General features: G+C 47.7%; 1 protein-coding gene across 1 annotated transcript in view; it reads right to left on the bottom strand.

Annotated features, from left to right (window-relative positions):
- ARL6IP1 (ARL6 interacting reticulophagy regulator 1) overlaps positions 1-840 on the bottom strand; it is a 29,705-nt gene extending 28,865 nt beyond the window's left edge. Inside the window, exon 1 of the mRNA XM_078663173.1 lies at positions 629-840. Within this exon, the coding sequence (XP_078519299.1) occupies positions 629-664 (36 nt within the window). The 5' untranslated portion in view covers positions 665-840. The remainder of the gene's footprint in view (positions 1-628) is intronic.
- Positions 841-22,001: the final 21,161 nt, after the last annotated feature.

The following is a 22,001-nucleotide window of genomic DNA, read 5'->3' as shown; positions in this document are numbered from 1 at the left end:
ATTTGCCCAGAATCACAAAATGCTGAGCAGCCGCCTAGACTCAAACCTGGTTCCCCATTTCCAAAGTAGGCAGCTCTGCACTTTACGCCATGCCTACCAGTCTACGCCCCCCCCCCCTCGTAAAACTTCCGATAACGTCAAACATGTGTCCCAGGGTACCCAGAGCCTAAAAATCTCGCCTCACCTACTCCCCCAACCCGCTTCTTTCTTCATAGAACAGTTCAATTCTCATTAAACAAGTGCCCCGTTAAGTAGGTTCCCTTTTGTAGCGCCGAAAGCCTTCTATTACAACCCCAGTCAGCCCCCTTATTGCGTTCGCTTTAATGATTCTAAAAGGGCCACAGAAGTCCGGATCCCTTCACGGACTTCAGCTCGGAGACTACACCGTGTGCCCATCTCCTCACACAGAGCCGCCCTTATAGATTACCAGCCTCCGTCCTTAGCACTCGATTCTCCCTTCCTTCTAAGAGCCCCTGCCAGGGGTCCTTATTCTCCTATCACGTAGCCCTGTCTCCGCTTCTCGTCACGGTAAGCATCTAAAGAACTAGCACAGAAAACAGCTTCCTCACCCTCACAGTTCCTGAGCTCTTAAGGCAATCCACGTAATGCCCTCCCATTCCTTGCTTACCAGCAGATTGCTGCTACGGTTGTCTCCCTCCGCCATGATCCCTGTTCCACAGACGGTCAACGACTGTACCCCGACAGCTGTTGAGTTCAGAGTATACAATATAGCGCAACCCCGACAGTTTTACGGGTTTCCGGCCTTCACAGGAAATATCGACAGACACGGGGCTCCTGATTGGTGAACTCAACCGAAAACTACCCTCGTCAGCCAATGGCAAGGCGCATGCGTAACCCGAACCACCAGGAGAAGTTTACATTTAAATGTTGGAAGGCTTGAATGCGCACGGTTTACTGTTGCCATAATTTGCTACGAAACGAAGCTCCAACACATTTCAAAGAGCACATCTGGTGCGTAAAATAAATAATCAAATAAGACCACACCCACAACACCACATTAAAACTAAACAATAATCTGGATCACAAAAATTGATTCGATTTTTCCGTTATTGGGATATTGGAAGAACATGTACTTAACGGACGTCTTTTCAACGAAGATTTACTTTTTAGATTAATGTTCGACGTGCTCGTGCGTTACGAAAGCGAAACGGTCTCGAAAACAACAGCCATTACTGTCAGGGTATGGCCACGGTTACTTAAGAGAAATGTACTAAGCTCAACAATGTTCAACTGCTACGTTTCACAAGAAATGATGAAAGCCGCCCTGTTCCTTTATCTCTTCTTTACTGATCAGTCAGCAGGAAAGCAATTCGGTTTCTTATCGTCAAGATTTGATTTCAGAACTCGAACACCTACAAAGAAAGTAGGTTTGATGTAACAGTTGTAGCGCCCTCCCCAGCCCAGGGAGCACAATGGAATACCCACACACTGAGCTCTGAATTGTACTTCTTTATTCCTCAGCATACAATCACATACTGCGCTCTCATTACGTCATAACCATTAATAATTATATCATAACACCTCCCAGCAAGTTACGTAATTTCTTGTTGAGTCAAACCAGACCCGCAAGGGTGCTAGCGCATATAGCTGTAAAATCCATAATGGACTTGGATAACTATATAGAACTATAATGCACAATGCTGAGTCAACCGTTTTACTTTTCATCCCTTCAAAGCTGCTAAAATGGTGAACAAACTTTTAATTTCAGAGTAACAGACCACAAATTGACACAAGTCTCTTTATATGATGTTGGAAACTGTGGTGTCCTGGTATGGGCCTGAGCATAGAGGACACAGGACACGTGTGGTATGGTTGGTGGTAGTACGTAACCTAGCCACGCCCAGCTCCTTGGGCCTTTTATTGAAGACCTTGCGTGTCTACGCTTACGCTTGGATCAAACCAACAGCCCCCTTACGCTCAGGGGGTAGAACATGGAACAACAGTGGGGAGGGGGCGTGTGCTGCAGTGGTACACCCCGCTGGCAGCAACACTACATTCCTCCTTTACCTAGGGATAAAATAGGCTAGAGAAATACAGTGGTACATAAAAGTCTCTGGTGGTCAGCGGAGGCGCTGGGACCATTAACTCTGCTGTGTTCAACAAAGTCCACCGAACAGTCTCTGGTGTAGTCTCTGAGTTGCTTTAACAAACATAACATACCAGGTACAACTTGGAACAGTCTTACTTGTATTCTCGGCGGGGTCAGCCATCTGGATCATTTCATCGCCAGCACTGGGCCACAAAGTCTCGGTACCTCTGGGAAGGCTTGGGGCATGGGCGTAGACTGTACTTCGCTTGGCTGCGATCTCCTGCCATGGCTGTTGGGGTGTCTTCTGCTTCTCCAGCCTCAGCGACGCTGGGGACTTCAGTGAGTCTTTCTGGCCTATTGTTGTCCAGGTCGAGATCACTAGTTGAGGGGGTCGTGGTGCTTGTGTCGATTGACCCTGACGGTCTGCGCTGCGGGCATAGGTATCTGTGATCCGGTTCCGGATCTTCTCCTCCCTCTGGCACTTGCTTGAAAAATGAAACGTTTCTTGTGACTACTTCCCCATTTCTGACAGCAGTGACCATAGTCCCGTTCACCTCGGTGACTTTCCAGGGGTCTAGTTCAAATGGCAGGCGGAATTTTCCGCCAGGATGGCGGTCTCTCACAAGAACTGCGTCTCCGGCTTGAATGGGGCTGTCTGCGGCCCTCCGCCTTCGGGACGCCTCCTGGTTGTTCTTGGCGCGTTGTTCCATGGATCGGTTGCTGGGGTTTGGGGCTAACTTCCACCTGGGATGGTGTGGGATGGTGTCAGCAATAGCCCGGTTGAAGGAGAGTCTGTTCGGGGCGATTGCGGTAGTGCAGTGCGGGGTCTGGCGATACTCTCAGAGGAACTGATAGATGGCCAGCTCCAGACAGTGACCGTCCGCGACTGCAATTTGGATTGTTTTATTCAGAGTTCTCATCAGCCGTTCTACCTCTCCATTGGCTTGCGGCCATCTTGGTGTTATTCGTTTATGTTTGACGCCATGGCTCTGCAGGTACTCTGTGAACTCGCTGCCGTTGAACGGGGGTCCATTGTCTGTGCGGACTTCTTTCATGATCCCGTGGGTGGCGATGATTTTTTCGAATTTTGGTATCACATCCGACGCTGACGTGGAGGCCACAATTTCTACCTCGGGGTAGCGGGAGAAATCATCCACCACTACAAGCATGTGCTTGCCTCCTGGAAGACTGCCGAAATCGGCGCTCACTCGAATCCACGGGGATGTTGGCCCTTCTTCGGTAATGATCGGTGCTGGAGGGTTTGGTAGGCTCGTTGCTAGGCACACTGGACAGCTGTGAACTACGTCCTCGACGGCTCTGTCGAGTCCAGGGAACCACAACTTGCTACGGAGCCTGTTTTTAGACTTGACGATGCCTTGGTGTGACCCGTGAGCTAGCAAGGCCGCTTGCTGGGCGAGGCTGCTGGGTAGTACTAGGCGCGGGCCTCTCAGTAGACATCCTTCACTTGAGACAGATAGTTCATGTTTTACCTGATACAGGGCTTTTAGAACGGCTTGGGCATCCTGAGTGCGAAACGACGCTGGGCTTTGTAGCGCATTCCAGTTGCCGGATGCTATGGCTTGGATTGCAATCTGGAGGCAGTCATCGTCCTTCGTGGCTCTCGTTACATCCTCTAGGGACATTGGACATGGCTTTGACCGTTCGACGATTAGCCGGACGTACTCTTCCGTGGCTGCTGCTTCAGCCGCTTCAGCGTCTGTGACTGGCCGGGCGTGTCTTGACAGATAGTCTGCGGGGTTCCGCGTGCCGGGTCGGTATTCCACCGTGAAGTGGAACTCTTGCAATTGCAGCACCCATTTTTCAATTCTCGGAGGCGGGCGAGAAGATGAGCCTTGGAAAAGCGGTATGAGGGGCTTATGATCAGTGATCACTGAGAAAGGATGTCCGTAGAGGTAGATGTGGAAATGGCGGCATCACCATAGTATGGCAATCGCTTCACGTTCGATTTGTGAATACCGTTGTTCGGTCGGGGTCAGTGTGCGGCTGGCGTACGCTACAGGTGCCCACTCTCCGCATGCTTGGCGCTGCGACAGGACTGCTCCCAGGCCAGTGGGGCTGGCGTCCACCAGTAGTTGTGATTCGTGTTGCGGGTTGAAGTAGGCCAAGGTCGTGTCAGCCGACAGGGCTGCTTTGGTGTTTGTGAATGACTCTTGCTGGTCCGGTCCCACTTCCATGTGGTATTTGACTTTATAAGATCGCGGAGTGGTCCTGTTAGATCTGACAGATCCTTGATAAAGCGCCCGCAGTATGTCACCATGCCAAGGAAGCTGCGGACGGCTGTCACAGAGGTGGGGGCTGGTGCATCCTGGATGTCTTTGACCTTGTCCGGGTCGGGCCCAAATCCTTGGTCGGAGAACCTATATCCAAAGAAGCTGATGTCTTTGCGTAGGAACTCGCATTTGTCCTTGTGGAGGGTAAGTCCTCTCTCTTTCAGCCGGTCGAACACTGCTTGGAGACGTGCGACGTGCTCTTCCAGTGTTGGGGCATGCACCAGGATGTCGTTGCTCACATTGAGCACGCCGTCTAGGCCTTGGAGGACATTGTGAATGATGTTCTGAAACACCTCGGCCGCACTCGAGATGCCAAAGTTCAGCCTCGTATATCTCCACAGGCCTGCGTGGGTGGAGAAAGTTGTTATTGGGCGTGAGTTCGGGTGAAGAGGGATCTGATGGTACCCCGACCGCAGGTCCATCTTGGAGAACCATTTCGACCCTGCAAGTTCCCCGATGATGTCGTCAATGGTCGGTGTCAGGTGACGTTCCCTCTTGATCGCTAGGTTGGGGAGGCGCATGTCCACGCATATCCTCACTGCATCGGGTTGCTTCGGCTTCTTGGCTACAACGATGGGGGACACCCACGGCGTGAGTCCAGTTACCCGTTCGATGATGCCGGCGTGTTCAAGCATCCTCAGCTCAGCTTCGACTTTCGGCCGGAGGTGAAAAGCGATCCGTCTGTGGCGGAGGGCTACAGGAGCTACCGACTGGTCAATGTGGAGCCGGACGGGGGGGCCTCGTAGGCATCCGATGCCTTCAAACAGCGAGGAATGCTCTGTAACCAGCTGGTCTACACCTTGGGCTTGCACCGTTAAGGCGAAGTGTATGAGGCCGAGCTCTCGTGCTGTCTTGCAGCCAAGAAGAAAACCTGACCCCTCCTGGAATACATAGATCTTCGTTTGTAGCTGCGTCGAGTCGTGGGCCACAGTTGACTGGAATACTCCGCACAGGCTTAGCGGGCGCCGGGTCCCGTAAGCAAACACTTGCACTCTTGTGGGGTGAAGCGTGGGGGCGTTTTCGAGGCATTGATATACGCTGGCAGACATGAGATTTATCGTGGCGCCGGTGTCGATGAGGGCTCTGACTGATTGGTCATGCACCTGGACAGTGCACATCGGTTCGGTTGACGACGTGGCAGCTAAGGCGTTGAGCATGCGCACTACGTGGACTGTCTTGGCGTCTTCTTCGTCGTCGTCCATGTCGCTGCTGTTCGACGTATTCGGCAACGGTGCCACTTGTCGCACTCTCCTGGGCGGGCCACTCTGCTTCTTCCGTTGGGACGACAAACAGACACTCGCAAAGTGATTCGCTTTTCCGCACGCGCTGCAGATCTTGCCCTGGGCCGGGCAGGCACCTTTGTGGGGGGTGACACCTCCGCACCACATGCAGCCCTGGTCGTGGGTGGATTGGCTTGGTTTAGGTCGCCCTTTCCTGGGGGTTCTCACCCTGCTGTCTGTGGGTTGCGACCTGACGGCACACACGGGTTCCGTCTTGATTGTCACCGCTGGAGAAGGTTCTATGTGGGCGGCACGTGCTTTGGAGAGCTCTTTGGATCGCCCTAGGGCTAGGATGTCGCGCATGGGCATCGCGTCCGTTTCTAGCACCCTCTCTCGTAGCTTTAGGGATGAGCACCCTTGTATAAATTGGGCGCGAATTTCATCTGCTGTATCCGGGAGAGTGCACGTGCTGGCCAATTTCTTGAGCCGAGCGTAGAACACATCAACGGACTCCTCAGGGAGTTGGCGCGCTTGGCGTAGTAGAAAGCGTTCGTAGTCTGCACTAGTAAATGGCTCAAAATACCTCGTGATGGCGTCACGCAGCGTTGCGTACGTGTGGGGTGGGGAACCCTCAGTAATGTCTTTGGAGATTTCATGGATGGCTTCACCCCCAAGGTGTAGTAGCATGGCACGTTGGCGCCCCACCGCGATATTCGCAGCGACAAAGTAATTCTCAAGCCGCTCAACCCACTTCTTCCATCGGGCAGCCTGAGAGGGGGGGCTTCCTGTGACTTCGAAAGGCTCTAGATGTGGCACGGTGGCCATGACGGCAGACTCCCTGTCGGGAGGTTGACAGGGGGGCTTCAAGAAGCACTGTAGAACGCTGCAGCAACTCAGAAATGGAAGTTACCAAAACGGAGGGACGCGGGGTCTCCGTCCCGCGAGATGCGTGAGGGTTGGCAGGGTCCGTGCTCACGCGGGAAGCATGAGGAAAGGCAGAGCTGTCGCGCGGGCTGACAGAAGGCGCGATGTGGGCGCTCACCGCGCATGCGCGGGAAGGGTGAAGAGCCGACCGGGGGCCGGAGGGCCGCGCAGAGCGGTGCAGCCAGGGGCCGGAGGCAGCGTGTGGCAGCGGGGCACTCGGGGTACCTGAGGATGGCGGCCTGGCCCGCGGAGCAGCGGCAATGCGGGGCAGCCCCGGATGCAGATCCGACACGTCGGCCGGCCTCGGTGAGTGGAGCGCCGGGGTGGCGGGCGGGGCGCCACGTGCAGGTTTGCACGGCGCACAGCAGCGGGGCACGCCTGGGTTGCGATGAAGTAGCGGTGCACGCTACAGGGTGGATTGCAGACCACCTCGTCGCCAGTGTGGTGTCCTGGTATGGGCCTGAGCATAGAGGACACAGGACACGTGTGGTATGGTTGGTGGCAGTACGTAACCTAGCCACGCCCAGCTCCCTGGGCCTTTTATTGAAGACCTTGCGTGTCTACGCTTACGCTTGGATCAAACCAACAGCCCCCTTACGCTCAGGGGGTAGAACATGGAACAACAGTGGGGAGGGGGCGTGTGCTGCAGTGGTACACCCCGCTGGCAGCAACACTACAGAAACTATGCGCTTTATATATATATATTTTCTTATTATTTTTTTGACAACATAATTTTATTGTTGACAGCCAATACAATACAAGGGCCTTGTAGGGCACCCAAGGTAAGTATATGGGGTAGAATACATAAAAGTCAAAATTTTCAGTAATAACAGAGTATTGATTAAACACAAAATATATATTGCAGGAAAAATAAGAACTGAAAAGTAACAGGAAACAACAGTGCCATTGTACCTCCGGTCAACAAATATCACATTACTAAATGTAGGGAAAATGTTCGCCACCCATAGCCACATTGAATAAAAGCACTACATGAATGCCAGTCAGCTGGGCTCATAGGACTGGTTCCTCAGCGTCGGACGGGGGGAAAAGGCTCCAGATATAATCCCCTATAGCCAGCCCACCTCTTCCAAATTTTGTAATGTTTGCGCGGGTATCCCCTTGCTTCAAAGACCGGGAGTTCCAAGCCCATACAGAAGTCTAGACCCCTTTTTCACACCCCAAGTGACGGTGGAGATTCGTCTTTCCAGAGCCGGGCAACATCTCTGTTGGGTTGGGTTCCATCTCGTTCCACAAGTGAATCAAGGTTGCAGGGGCAACAAAGTGCTTGTCAGTTGGAGGTGGCTGTTCTCCGAGTCGGAGGTCTGGCTCGTCCTGTCTTTTCTACTCTTTAATAAAAAGGACTTACTCTTACATACCTGTGTCCTTTTAGTGGCGACGAGGATTACTGGGACAGGACGAGTCCCCCACATGGCGTTCTGCCTTGGAATCCTGTTTTCGGCTGCCTGCCTGCTATCGTGTGGCTCATCGGCTGCTACCTGCTTGGATTAGTGTGGTTTCGCTTCCGAGGTTTCAACAACCTTCCTTTTCAGGTCGGGTTGCCCTGAATCTGCAGCTGTAAGTACTTTTTAATATTTCTAGCGCGTCTCGAGCTCTGAGTGCCTCTGCTCGAGCCTCTGCGCGCGGCCTCCGAAGACATCACTGCTTCACACTGCGTCAGCCTTCTCCTTCGGCCTTCGGTGTGGAGCTTCCGTATCCTAGCAACCAAAGCCTTCATTCTGATCTGCTGTTTCCGTCGAGTCACAGCTGAATCCTTTTGTGCCTACCTTCAACTGCTTGTCGTGGCTTTTAGCGTATCTCTGCACACTGATACGCACAGTTCTTCAGTGCAGTTCCTGCAACCTAGATTTCATCTGCTCAGTTATTTGTCACCGCTGTACTCTCCTGTGCCATTTTTCGACTAATAGGTCTGCATTCCAGCGTATCTCTGCACACTGATACGCACAGTTCTTCAGTGCAGTAGTTTCAACTGTGTATTCATCGCTGATACACACAACGTGTTTCTCCTCACATTTATTTCTTCTCATCATGTAAGCTGATACACACAGCTGTTCTAAGTACCGTTTTGTTTCATTGCGTATTCATCACTGATACGCAGTGCACTTATTTTCACATACTTATTCATCTCTTTGTGCATGCAGAAAATTCAGGACATTCTGTCTGAAATTGACAACTCCCCGTTTAAGTTACCCCCCAACGTTGAGGAGGCCCCTCCGGGAAAGAAAGCTGAAATCCTCTCATCCTTCCAAATTCTCGACATTAAAACCCTCCGGCGTTTGGCCAAGAAGATCAAATCTGGCTCCCCGGCCGACCCCTGCCCCCTAGAATCTTTTACCTTGCCCTCCCGTAAATTGAGGAGGAAGTTCTCGCCCTACTAAACCTCTCCCTGGAGTCTGGGGAGGTCCCTACCTACTTTAAAGAAGCCAGAATCACCCCCCTCCTAAAAAAAGCTGGTGCAGACATTTCCAATATGAAAAACTATAGGCCTATTTCCCTGCTCCCCTTTCTCGCAAAAATATTAGAACATGTCCTGCAAAATCTCTCAAGGTGTTTGGAGGATCACCACCTCCTAGTAGACAGGCAGGCTGGTTTCCGTGCCCACCATAGCACAGAATTGGTGCCGTTGTCAGTGCTTGATGATATCAGGTTAACTGTGGACAACAAGAAACCCTGTGTGCTGGTCCTTCTTGACCTGTCGGCAGCGTTCGACACAGTCAACCACGCTATACTCTTGGAAAGACTACGTTCCATTGGAATGGGGGGATCTGTCCTGCAATGGATCACCTCATCCCTGACGGACCGCACCCAGAGAATTCAGATGAATGACTGGGTCTCAGAGAGGGGACCAACCCCCTGTGGAGTTCCACAGGGGTCGGCATTATCACCTCTTCTGTTCAACATTTATCTCAGACCTCTAATTAACGCCCTGGCGGCCATGGAGTGCCAAGTTTTCAACTACGCTTACGACACTCAGATCATCTAGCAAATTGAAAATTCTCCTCAAGCACACCGCATCTTCGCGCCACGAGGGGTACCAAACCTGTTAATACTTTGGCGACCTATCCAGTAATCCCTGAAAAAACCTACACTCTGCTGATGAGGAACAACAATTCCGAAACACCGGTGTACAGAGTTGGTGCTGCAACTTTGCCTGTTACACGTCCAGAGCTACAAAAGGCGCACACGCCTAAAGACTGCATTTACCATGATGCTCGAGGGTTACACCCGCTGGTGAGGTCAGAAGTGTGCGACCCATAGACTTTTCACTTTATATGGTTCCCTTGAACCTTGGAGCTGACGAGCTCGGACACCGCATCTTCGCGCCACGAGGGGTACCAAACCTGTTAATACTTTGGCGACCTATCCAGTAATCCCTGAAAAAACCTACACTCTGCTGATGAGGAACAACAATTCCGAAACACCGGTGTACAGAGTTGGTGCTGCAACTTTGCCTGTTACACGTCCAGAGCTACGAAAGGCGCACACGCCTAAAGACTGCATTTACCATGATGCTCGAGGGTTACACCCGCTGGTGAGGTCAGAAGTGTGCGACCCATAGACTTTTCACTTTATATGGTTCCCTTGAACCTTGGAGCTGACGAGCTCGGACACCGCATCTTCGCGCCACGAGGGGTACCAAACCTGTTAATACTTTGGCGACCTATCCAGTAATCCCTGAAAAAACCTACACTCTGCTGATGAGGAACAACAATTCCGAAACACCGGTGTACAGAGTTGGTGCTGCAACTTTGCCTGTTACACGTCCAGAGCTACGAAAGGCGCACACGCCTAAAGACTGCATTTACCATGATGCTCGAGGGTTACACCCGCTGGTGAGGTCAGAAGTGTGCGACCCATAGACTTTTCACTTTATATGGTTCCCTTGAACCTTGGAGCTGACGAGCTCGGACACCGCATCTTCGCGCCACGAGGGGTACCAAACCTGTTAATACTTTGGCGACCTATCCAGTAATCCCTGAAAAAACCTACACTCTGCTGATGAGGAACAACAATTCCGAAACACCGGTGTACAGAGTTGGTGCTGCAACTTTGCCTGTTACACGTCCAGAGCTACGAAAGGCGCACACGCCTAAAGACTGCATTTACCATGATGCTCGAGGGTTACACCCGCTGGTGAGGTCAGAAGTGTGCGACCCATAGACTTTTCACTTTATATGGTTCCCTTGAACCTTGGAGCTGATGAGCTCGGACACCGCATCTTCGCGCCACGAGGGGTACCAAACCTGTTAATACTTTGGCGACCTATCCAGTAATCCCTGAAAAAACCTACACTCTGCTGATGAGGAACAACAATTCCGAAACACCGGTGTACAGAGTTGGTGCTGCAACTTTGCCTGTTACACGTCCAGAGCTACGAAAGGCGCACACGCCTAAAGACTGCATTTACCATGATGCTCGAGGGTTACACCCGCTGGTGAGGTCAGAAGTGTGCGACCCATAGACTTTTCACTTTATATGGTTCCCTTGAACCTTGGAGCTGACGAGCTCGGACACCGCATCTTCGCGCCACGAGGGGTACCAAACCTGTTAATACTTTGGCGACCTATCCAGTAATCCCTGAAAAAACCTACACTCTGCTGATGAGGAACAACAATTCCGAAACACCGGTGTACAGAGTTGGTGCTGCAACTTTGCCTGTTACACGTCCAGAGCTACGAAAGGCGCACACGCCTAAAGACTGCATTTACCATGATGCTCGAGGGTTACACCCGCTGGTGAGGTCAGAAGTGTGCGACCCATAGACTTTTCACTTTATATGGTTCCCTTGAACCTTGGAGCTGACGAGCTCGGACACCGCATCTTCGCGCCACGAGGGGTACCAAACCTGTTAATACTTTGGCGACCTATCCAGTAATCCCTGAAAAAACCTACACTCTGCTGATGAGGAACAACAATTCAGAAACACCGGTGTACAGAGTTGGTGCTGCAACTTTGCCTGTTACACGTCCAGAGCTACGAAAGGCGCACCCGCCTAAAGAATGCATTTACCATGATGCTCGAGGGTTACACCCGCTGGTGAGGTCAGAAGTGTGCGACCCATAGACTTTTCACTTTATATGGTTCCCTTGAACCTTGGAGCTGACGAGCTCGGACACCGCATCTTCGCGCCACGAGGGGTACCAAACCTGTTAATACTTTGGCGACCTATCCAGTAATCCCTGAAAAAACCTACACTCTGCTGATGAGGAACAACAATTCCGAAACACCGGTGTACAGAGTTGGTGCTGCAACTTTGCCTGTTACACGTCCAGAGCTACGAAAGGCGCACACGCCTAAAGACTGCATTTACCATGATGCTTGAGGGTTACACCCGCTGGTGAGGTCAGAAGTGTGCGACCCATAGACTTTTCACTTTATATGGTTCCCTTGAACCTTGGAGCTGACGAGCTCGGACACCGCATCTTCGCGCCACGAGGGGTACCAAACCTGTTAATACTTTGGCGACCTATCCAGTAATCCCTGAAAAAACCTACACTCTGCTGATGAGGAACAACAATTCCGAAACACCGGTGTACAGAGTTGGTGCTGCAACTTTGCCTGTTACACGTCCAGAGCTACGAAAGGCGCACACGCCTAAAGACTGCATTTACCATGATGCTCGAGGGTTACACCCGCTGGTGAGGTCAGAAGTATGCGACCCATAGACTTTTCACTTTATATGGTTCCCTTGAACCTTGGAGCTGACGAGCTCGGACACCGCATCTTCGCGCCACGAGGGGTACCAAACCTGTTAATACTTTGGCGACCTATCCAGTAATCCCTGAAAAAACCTACACTCTGCTGATGAGGAACAACAATTCCGAAACACCGGTGTACAGAGTTGGTGCTGCAACTTTGCCTGTTACACGTCCAGAGCTACGAAAGGCGCACACGCCTAAAGACTGCATTTACCATGATGCCCGAGGGTTACACCCGCTGGTGAGGTCAGAAGTGTGCGACCCATAGACTTTTCTCTCCTCAAGCACACTCCCGGGCCAAAGAGGTACTCCGTTTTATAGTCAACCGGATGACCACTAACTCACTAAAAGTTAATCCAGACAAAACGGAGGTCCTAGCCATGACGATGCTCTTAACCCCTGGAACTCCCTCTTCTGGCCCCAGGAGCTGGGCGACACTCCTGCCCCAGCCCCAGTTGTTAAAAGCCTGGGAATCAAGGTTGACGCTAAACTTACAATGGCCAACCAAGTTTCCACTGTTTGTGGTACCTGTGTCGGCCTACTCAGACTTCTGAGGAGACTCTCCCCGATCCTATCACTCTCCACCATGAGAATAGTGGTATCCGCCATGATCCTAGCCCGCCTTGACTATGCCAATTCACTATACATCGGGCTGCCATACTCCTTAGTGGGCAGACTGCAGATAGTAATGAACGATGCCGCCGGACTCATCTTCAAACTTCCGAGGCACACGCGAGCATCACGCCTCCTTCAACGCCTCCACTGGCTGCCTCTTAAACAAAGAGCTAAGTTCAAGGGCCTCTGTATTGTCCACACAGCCATTCACGGTCAGGCCCCGGTGTATATTAGACAACACCTTCAGAAATATGTACCAGGCCGCTCACTAAGGTCTTCCACAGATAACCTTTTAAAATGCCCAATCTTCAACTACGTCACCAAAGGAGGACGAGCCTTCTCTAGCCTCCTACCCACCCTCTGGAATAAGCTGCCGAGCCACCTCCGTGCGGAAAGCCGCCTTCTTCCCTTCAGCAGAAAACAACTGAAAACCATTCTATTTACAGAAGCTTGGACATAATTGGCCTGCTTTTCTGGTGCTATTGCCCGTCTTCTTATATCACTTACAGACCATTGGTAGTAAGCGCTCAACAAATCCAAATGAACAAAACATAACATGCTACCTTTACTCATTGGTGTTTATATTCTATTTTCAAAGCATTGTGTTCATATGTGCACTGCCACGCTCCTACGCTGATGCACACAACTTTCATCGTGTTCTGCTTTTATTAATTCAAAATGCAAAATTCACTTGTACCTCCACCTGCTTTTTCTCCGAATCCTACTAGTCCTGAATCTGATTGGGAACAATGGAAAGAGACTTTTGAGGCATATCTAGATGCTTTAGATGGCAATACTTTTACACCTAAAAAGAAGTTTGCTGTTCTTCGCCATTGTTTGGGTAACGAAGGTCGTAAGATTCTCAAACACATTCCTTCCGATCCTGTTTTAGTTAGTCAAGGTGAAAGATAAGGAGATTTTGTGGTTGATGAATATGCCTCGGCCTAAAAAGCACTAGATTCAAGATTCAAGGCAAGGAAAAATTTCATCATGGAGAGGCACACATTTTACAAAACGTTTCAAATTTCTGGTGAATCAGCTGCCAGTTATGAAGGTGCATTAAGAATTCTTGCTGTTACATGTGAATATATGGACTTTGAAGATGAAATGATTCGTGGCCAATTGGTGGAGAAGACTAATAATAAGAAGGTTCAAGAAGCCTTATTATCTAAACCCAATCTAACACTAGAGAAAGCTGTAGAGATTGCTTCTAGAGTTGAAAATACTATGTCACTCATGAGTGAACTGACTGTTTCCGATAACAAAACCTCGGAAGTCCTAGAAGTCAAGTCCAAGTATTTCAAGTTAAAGAAGAGTGATGCTTCTAGGTTCACTTCGGGATCCACTAAAAGTTTGGACAATATAGTTAAAAAACCCAGTTTCAGGCAAATTTAGTGTTACCATTGTGGCAGTCCGTTTCATCTAGGCAATGCGTTTTTTTGTCCTGCCAAGGACCGAACTTGTGCCAAAGGTATGCGAAAAGGTAATTTCCCTAAAGTCTGTAGAGCCTCTAATAGAGTCCAGAATAGAAGAAACGTGTTAGAAATAAATCCAAACAATGTTGTTGAGAAGATCAAGATTCAGACGACAATGATGAAGTACTCCTGATCAAAGATCCTGTTGTTGAGGATTCTCTTTGTCTTGTTTCCTTAAACAATTTCACTAGACCATATTGTACAATCAGTGTTAACGGCAGTGATGTAAAAGTCATGGCAGATCCAGGTTCACCTTATACTCTATTAAATGAAAAAACTTTGGCATGATCAGTTCAATGGCACCCAACTGTCCAACTCTATGTTGCGTCCTGTAGGTTACGGTGGCAAAACTATAGATGTGGTTGGTGAATTTTCTGCTGTTCTCAAATTCCAATCCAATTCTTCTAATGGGGTTATTTACATAGCTGAGGATGACTCGTGTTTATAGGGTTGTTATGATCAGAAGAATCTAGGCATAATACTCGATCCCAACAATCCGGATCAAGTTGTGGTAAGACACAGCTCCTTACCAGTTATGCCTGTCACTAAATTCAACGTGTGGGAGTCTCAGTTTCCTGAGGTCTTCCGCAGTGGGTTAGGTACTTTGAAGGGCTATACCCATAAAATTAAACTTGTTGAAGAATCATCTCCAGTTGCTCACATAGTAAGAGGGGTTCCCTAAGCCTTACGTTCTGAGTTAAAAAGTGAGTTACAGAAACTTTGTAATCTAGGGGTCATTGAACCAGTTGAAAGCTCCAATTGGGTTGCCCCTATTGTTTTAGCACGCAAACCCAATGGTTCTGTCCGCATGTGTGTGGATTTGCGCGACTTAAACAAACAAATTTGGATTGATCGTCACCCCTTACACAACGTCACTGAAATGCTTTCCATGTTGCAAGGAGGTAACGTTTTCAGCTTATTAGATATGACCTCAGCTTACCACCAGATCAATCTTCATCCTGATTGGAGACACCTAACATCTTTCATTAACCCTGAAGGTTTGTTTCAATTCAAACGCATGCCTTTTGGGCTAGCTTCAGCCTTAGCGGTTTTTCAACGGGTGGTTGAAGGCATGTTTAAGGAGATTGAGGGTGTTCTTGCTTTTCAGGATGATGTATTGGTATTTGGCATGGATCAAATTCAACATGACAACAGGATGCGTCATGTTTTGTACATATTAAAGGACAAAGGTGTGACTCTCAGTACTGAGAAATGCAATTTTGATGTTTCTGAAATTAATTATTTAGGGTACAAACTTTCTGAGAAGGGCATAGAACCTGAATACAGTCTTGTTAAATCCATTAGTAACTTTGATACCCCAAAGAACAAGGATCAACTGAGGTCCTTCTTGGGCTTATTTGAATTTTATTCAAGGTTCACTCCTAAATGTTAAGAAAAGTCTTTACACATGAGGAGTCTTCTAAAAAAATATGTTTCCTTTGATTGGTGTAAGCTGTGTACCCAAGATTTTTTTTATCAAGAAGGAACTTGTTCATGCCATTCCTCTTAAGCCCTTCAACACCTCTGATGAAATTATCATCATGACCAATGCTAGCCAGTTGGGTTTAGGTGCTGTTCTCATGCGGCGTAGGGATGGCAAAGATGAGTATGTCAAAAAACACAAAGGGTCTTGACTCCAAACTCAGCAAGGCTGAGTCAAACTTCAATATTTAAACAAAACAAACGCCAGTGCTGAGGACTACAGTCAAATGCTGCCAAAACTGTGTGGAAAAAGGTTGTTATGAATGTAACATAAACAACTTGCTTAAAGAATTGCAATGAATAACTTTTAATGATTCTTTTTAAATTTCTTCGCTTTTTAAACACAATTTTTTTTGTGCATGGAAATACAAATATATTTTATATACAATATATACAAAAACAAATAATACTGTGAAATTAACACTTGCATGCTTCATACATTCTTGGCCAATCATTCACCTGAATTCATTCACTCAGCAAAAACAACGAACAATAATAGGTCTCGGTGTCACAAAGAAAATGGGTTGTACACTCTGAGAAGTAGTCTTCTTCGTTTATCAATGTTGGAATATTTACACATCAGATAGAGTTTCAAAGTCTCTTGCTATTCACTAACAGTTGTTTAACCGGAAGTATTTTGAATGACCCGAGACCAGTGTGGTCTACGCGTTTCAAACCCCGGCATTTATGGGGGTTCTCCTCAGGACCAATAATGACACTGCAATAATGAAAAAAGACAAAAGACACGACTTTAGAAAGGTGACCTGTCCTAAGAGACTTTGGGCCAGATGTAGGTAATTCTAATTTACCGATTCTTAAATACCGAATTTTACCGATTCGGTATTTATGAATCGGTAAATTAGAAGGTGGGAGATGTGGGTAAATTTTAATTTTCAATTACCGAATCGGTAACATTCGGTATTTACCGATTCGGTAAATACCGAATCGGTATTGCCCATTGATTCCTATGGGCCTTGAAGCCCATAGGAATCAATGGGCAATACCGATTCGGTATTTACCGAATCGGTAAATACCGAATCCTGCAAGGGTGCAGGGGGTGTCACTTTGACACCCTCTAGCACCCCGAATACAGGCACATGTAACATGTGGCACACATGCATGCCCTAAGGGCATGTCTGTGTGTCACATGGCACAGGTGTGCATGCACAGATGTGCATGCACACCTGAATTCGGTATTTTACCACCCAATTGGATTGGGTGGTAAAATACCGACTCTTAAGGGCCTGTGGCACTCTTAGGAGTGTCACCTACATATGGATTTACCGAATCGGTAAAATTACCGATTCGGTATTTTACAGAATCGGTAAATTTACCGATTCGGTCGATTTACCGATTCTGTAAAATGATGGCCCCTACATGTCAAACACCAAATACCGGTCGGTAACGGCCGAATTCGGCCGTTACCGACCGGTATTTGCTCTCCTACATCTGGCCCTAAACCCCTATGCTAGGCACTGGCAGCCTTGTCCTACCTTGGTTCCTTGTTAAAAAAATCCAAAGTTATTCTCAGTGAGGTCTGTATCTCCAAGGGAGAGCGCGCGGGGGCTAGGAGAGGGTGAGACAATAACAACATGCCACATTTAGTCATTTCATTCACCCACTTACAAACACGAACATATCCTAGTACCTAAGTAGTGGGGCTTACCTGCTCGAGTGGCGGTATGTCTAACGCTGGAAACTCTAAGATGAGTTCGTACTCGTGGTTTGGGGCTCGAGTGCCTCTAAGTGGTTCAGCCGCTGTTTGGGAAGAAACAACACGTGACGTTTAGGCTTCTGTTGGAAATGCGCGATGAATCTAAACACCGTCTGGGTCAGTGCTTCTGAAACGTTGCATACCGTTTACTGCCGATTCTGCTCTCCAAAAGCGGGAAGGCTGGATGCTTCCCCTTCGTTCGCTCGTCTGTGTGGAGGGTCTGGTCAGTCACTTCCTGGTATGATGTCGCCTCCCCCGAGGTGGTTCTGGGAGTTGGAGTTCCGTTCAAAGAGTGTAATGGAATCCTAGGATTTAGGCAAAACGTGGAGCTGGAGTTTATTCTGATGAATGCAGTTAGAAATGTGAGAAGGGGAGCCTCAACTCCTCTCCGAATTCTGGATTTATGCTGGGTGATTCGATGTCTAACTTCCTGTGTAGTTTTCCCTCTGTATACCATTGGGCAAGGGCAGACAATCGCATAGACCACGTTTTTGGTCTTACAATTGGTGAACGTTTCGTGTTTCCAATGGATGTTGTTGAATGTAAACAATGAATTTTCTAATGTTTCATCACAGCATGAACAAGTGCCGCACTTGTGATGTCCTTTGATCGGAGGTAATCCGAACAAGCTCCTCAATGTTGGCGCTTTTGCGATTGGGAGAGCAGCCCTTACGATGTGGTTTGCCACGTTTTTTTCTTTTTTATAGGCAAACAATGGTGGTGTTTTAAAGTCTTCATGGAGATCTTTCAGTAAATGCCAGTTCGACGAAATTAATTTTTTGTGTTGGCTGGCTGCTGGACAAAAGGTGGTGATGCACACCAATCTTTTAGTATTTGGTTTGATCTTCTTTTCCAGTAGCGACTCTCGTGGTGTCCACCACGCCCTTTTGAGAGAGTTCTTTAGCAGTTTTTTGGGGTAACCCCTTTTGATAAGCCGATCTTTTAAGTAGCCAGCGTGTTCGAAATATTCCTCTTTTCCTGAACAATTTCGGCGAATCCTAAGGAATTGTCCGAACGGTAAGTTCTGTCTTAGGCTGCGTGGGTGGTTGCTGGTGAAGTGTAAGGCTTTATTCCTGTCTGTCGGTTTACGGAATAAGGTGGTGCTTAAGCCTCCTTCGTGGCGCTCAAGCTTGACATCCAGAAATGTGATGAAATTGTTCGAGGCCGTACATGTAAACTTGATGTCATTAGTCCTGGAGTTGAGCCAGTCTACGAATGTGTTGAGTTCATCGTGTCCTCCAGTCCAAATGAGGAACACGTCGTCGATGTATCGCATATAATTGGATATGCAATTGCTGTAGGGATTGTTGTTGTAAATAAATTTTTCTTCAAATAATCCCATGAACATCACTGCCAGCTCTGGGGCGAAGGGGCATCCCATCGCTACCCCCTTTATTTGATAAAAAAACTCAGAGTCGAAGGTGAAAAAGTTTTTTTGTAATGCAAAACTAGCCAATCCAAGAAGGAAATCCGTCGGTACCCTCATTGGTCTTTCCCTCTTGTCCAAAAAGACTGTCAATGTCTCGAGAGCTTGTTCTTGCGGAATTTGGGTGTAAAGTGAAACAACGTCTAAAGTTACTAGGAGTTGTCTATTACCATTGAACTGGATTGTTGATATTTTATTAAGAAAGGCCGTCGTGTCTTTGAGATGGGCTGGAATGGTTTCGATGAACGGTTTCAGAAAGAAGTCGATGTATTTCGCCACTGGTTCCATAAGAGATTCGCAGCCAGAGACGATGGGGCGACCTGGCGGATTAAATTCGTCTTTGTGCATTTTGGGCAGCACATAAAACACCGGAGTTCTAGGGTGTTTGTTTTGTAAAAATGCTAATTCTTTCGGTCCGACTATGCCCTGTTCGTGGCCTTTCTATATCATGTCAAAAAGTTGATTCTGTATTTCCATGGTAGGGTCTTTTCCTATTCGTCTATAGCACGTGTTGTCATTTAATTGTCGGTGAACTTCTGTTTTGTATTTATTGATATCCCAGATCACAATTGCTCCTCCCTTATCAGCCTGTTTCACGACCACTGTTGTGTCATTTTTAATGGACAATAAGGCGTCTTTCTCGGCTTTTGGTAAATTGTACTTCACAAAGCTTCTCTTTTTTTCAATTGAAGATATTCCTGATAGGACCGTACGTTCAAACGTCAAGACTTCCTTAGGGATTCTGGATCCTGTTGGACAGAAGGTAGATTTTCTCTTAAGGCCGGTAACCTCATCATGTTGTTCTTCTTGGGCTTCTAGAAAAAATGTTTTTAACCGAATTTTGCGGCAGAATTCTAGCGTCTCTAGCTTCATTTTGACGAAGTCTGTCGGTCTAGATGGAACAAAATTCAGGCCTTTAGTCAAAATCGCCATTTCCGCTGTTGTGAGGGTCTTGTCAGATAGGTTATAGATGGGTGATTTATCTAATTCTTGTAAAATTGCCGACGAGTCCTTATCTCCCATGGTTGGGAAAAGCGGGTCCGGCCCCTGCCTCTCTGTTGTCCTCGCCCTAAAAAAGGCGTTTGGTTTTGTTGTTCCCGCTTTTGGAGAGCAGAATCGGCAGTAAACGGTATGCAACGTTTCAGAAGCACTGACCCAGACGGTGTTTAGATTCATCGCGCATTTCCAACAGAAGCCTAAACATCACGTGTTGTTTCTTCCCAAACAGCGGCTGAACCACTTAGAGGCACTCGAGCCCCAAACCACGAGTATGAACTCATCTTAGAGTTTCCAGCGACAGACATACCGCCACTCGAGCAGGTAAGCCCCACTACTTAGGTACTAGGATATGTTCGTATTTGTAAGTGGGTGAATGAAACGACTAAATGTGGCATGTTGTTATTGTCTCACCCTCTCCTAGCCCCCGCGCGCTCTCCCTTGGAGATACAGACCTCACTGAGAATAACTTTGGATTTTTTGAACAAGGAACCAAGGTAGGACAAGGCTGCCAGTGCCTAGCATAGGGGTTTAGTCTCTTAGGACAGGTCACCTTTCTAAAGTCGTGTCTTTTGTCTTTTTTCATTATTGCAGTGTCATTATTGGTCCTGAGGAGAACCCCCATAAATGCCGGGGTTTGAAACGCGTAGACCACACTGGTCTCGGGTCATTCAAAATACTTCCGGTTAAACAACTGTTAGTGAATAGCAAGAGACTTTGAAACTCTATCTGATGTGTAAATATTCCAACATTGATAAACGAAGAAGACTACTTCTCAGAGTGTACAACCCATTTTCTTTGTGACACCGAGACCTATTATTGTTCGTTGTTTTTGCTGAGTGAATGAATTCAGGTGAATGATTGGCCAAGAATGTATGAAGCGTGCAAGTGTTAATTTCACAGTATTATTTGTTTTTGTATATATTGTATATAAAATATATTTGTATTTCCATGCACAAAAAAAATTGTGTTTAAAAAGCGAAGAAATTTAAAAAGAATCATTAAAAGTTATTCATTGCAATTCTTTAAGCAAGTTGTTTATGTTACATTCATAACAACCTTTTTCCTCACAGTTTTGGCAGCATTTGACTGTAGTCCTCAGCAAAGATGAGTATGTGGCATTTGCTTCAAAAAGCTTGAAGGGTGCTGAGGCATCCTATTCTGTAATTGAACGCGAGGTGTTGGCCTGCTGGTGTGGCATCGTTCATTTTAAAATGTATTTGTGGGGTTCTCATTTTACTGGTCGTGTGGATCACAAGCCCTTTGTGCAATTATTTACCACCAAAGGTATGGAACATGCAATGCCTAGAATTGCATAATGGCAGTATAGGCTTCATGAATATGATAACACCGTTGAGTATATTCCTGGAGCTAAAAATGTGTTAGCAGATTGTATGTCTCATCTACCTAATTGCACCGAAGTGGGTGAAGTTGAACCATCAGACATTTTTGACTCTACCGTAGCATGTGCAGTGGAACTCAGTTGTGATGGTGCCATTCAGGAGAATGAGTGGCGCATAGCTTGTGAAACTGATATCCAGATGACAGATGTAAAAAATGGTATTCTGCAAGGTTGGTCAGAATGGAAATCTGATGGTGTCAAGAATGATGCTTACAAGCATGTCTTTGAAGAACTTTCTATCATCAATGGTTTACTCTATCGTTCTAGTCTCCTAGTTGTGCCAGAATCCATGAGGGCCAAAGTCCTCATGTAGCCCACGAGGGGCATATCGGGATGTGTGCCACAAAGAGAAGGCTCAGAGAACATTTTTGGTGGCCTGGGCTTGACAAGAGTTTTGAGCATTTTGTTAGAGATTGCATTTTTTGTGCTGGAAGCGACAAAAGCCAAGTAACCATTCCCAATCTTATTGAAGCTATTGAAGTTCCCAACAAACCGTAGGGAAAGATTGCTATTGATATTATTGGTCCCATGGCATTCTCTGGAGAGTTACAAGAATATGGCATTGTTGTTATTGATTTCTACAGTCGTTGTCCTGAGATCAAGTTTGTCAAGTCTCCCAACACCTTAAGTGTCATTGAATTTTTGAAATCTATTTTCCTTAGAGAGGGGATTCCGGATGAAATACTATC

This window comes from Lissotriton helveticus, chromosome 10 (assembly GCF_964261635.1).
Source record: "Lissotriton helveticus chromosome 10, aLisHel1.1, whole genome shotgun sequence".
Lineage (NCBI taxonomy): Eukaryota > Metazoa > Chordata > Amphibia > Caudata > Salamandridae > Lissotriton > Lissotriton helveticus.
This window is presented reverse-complemented; position numbering and strand designations above follow the sequence as displayed.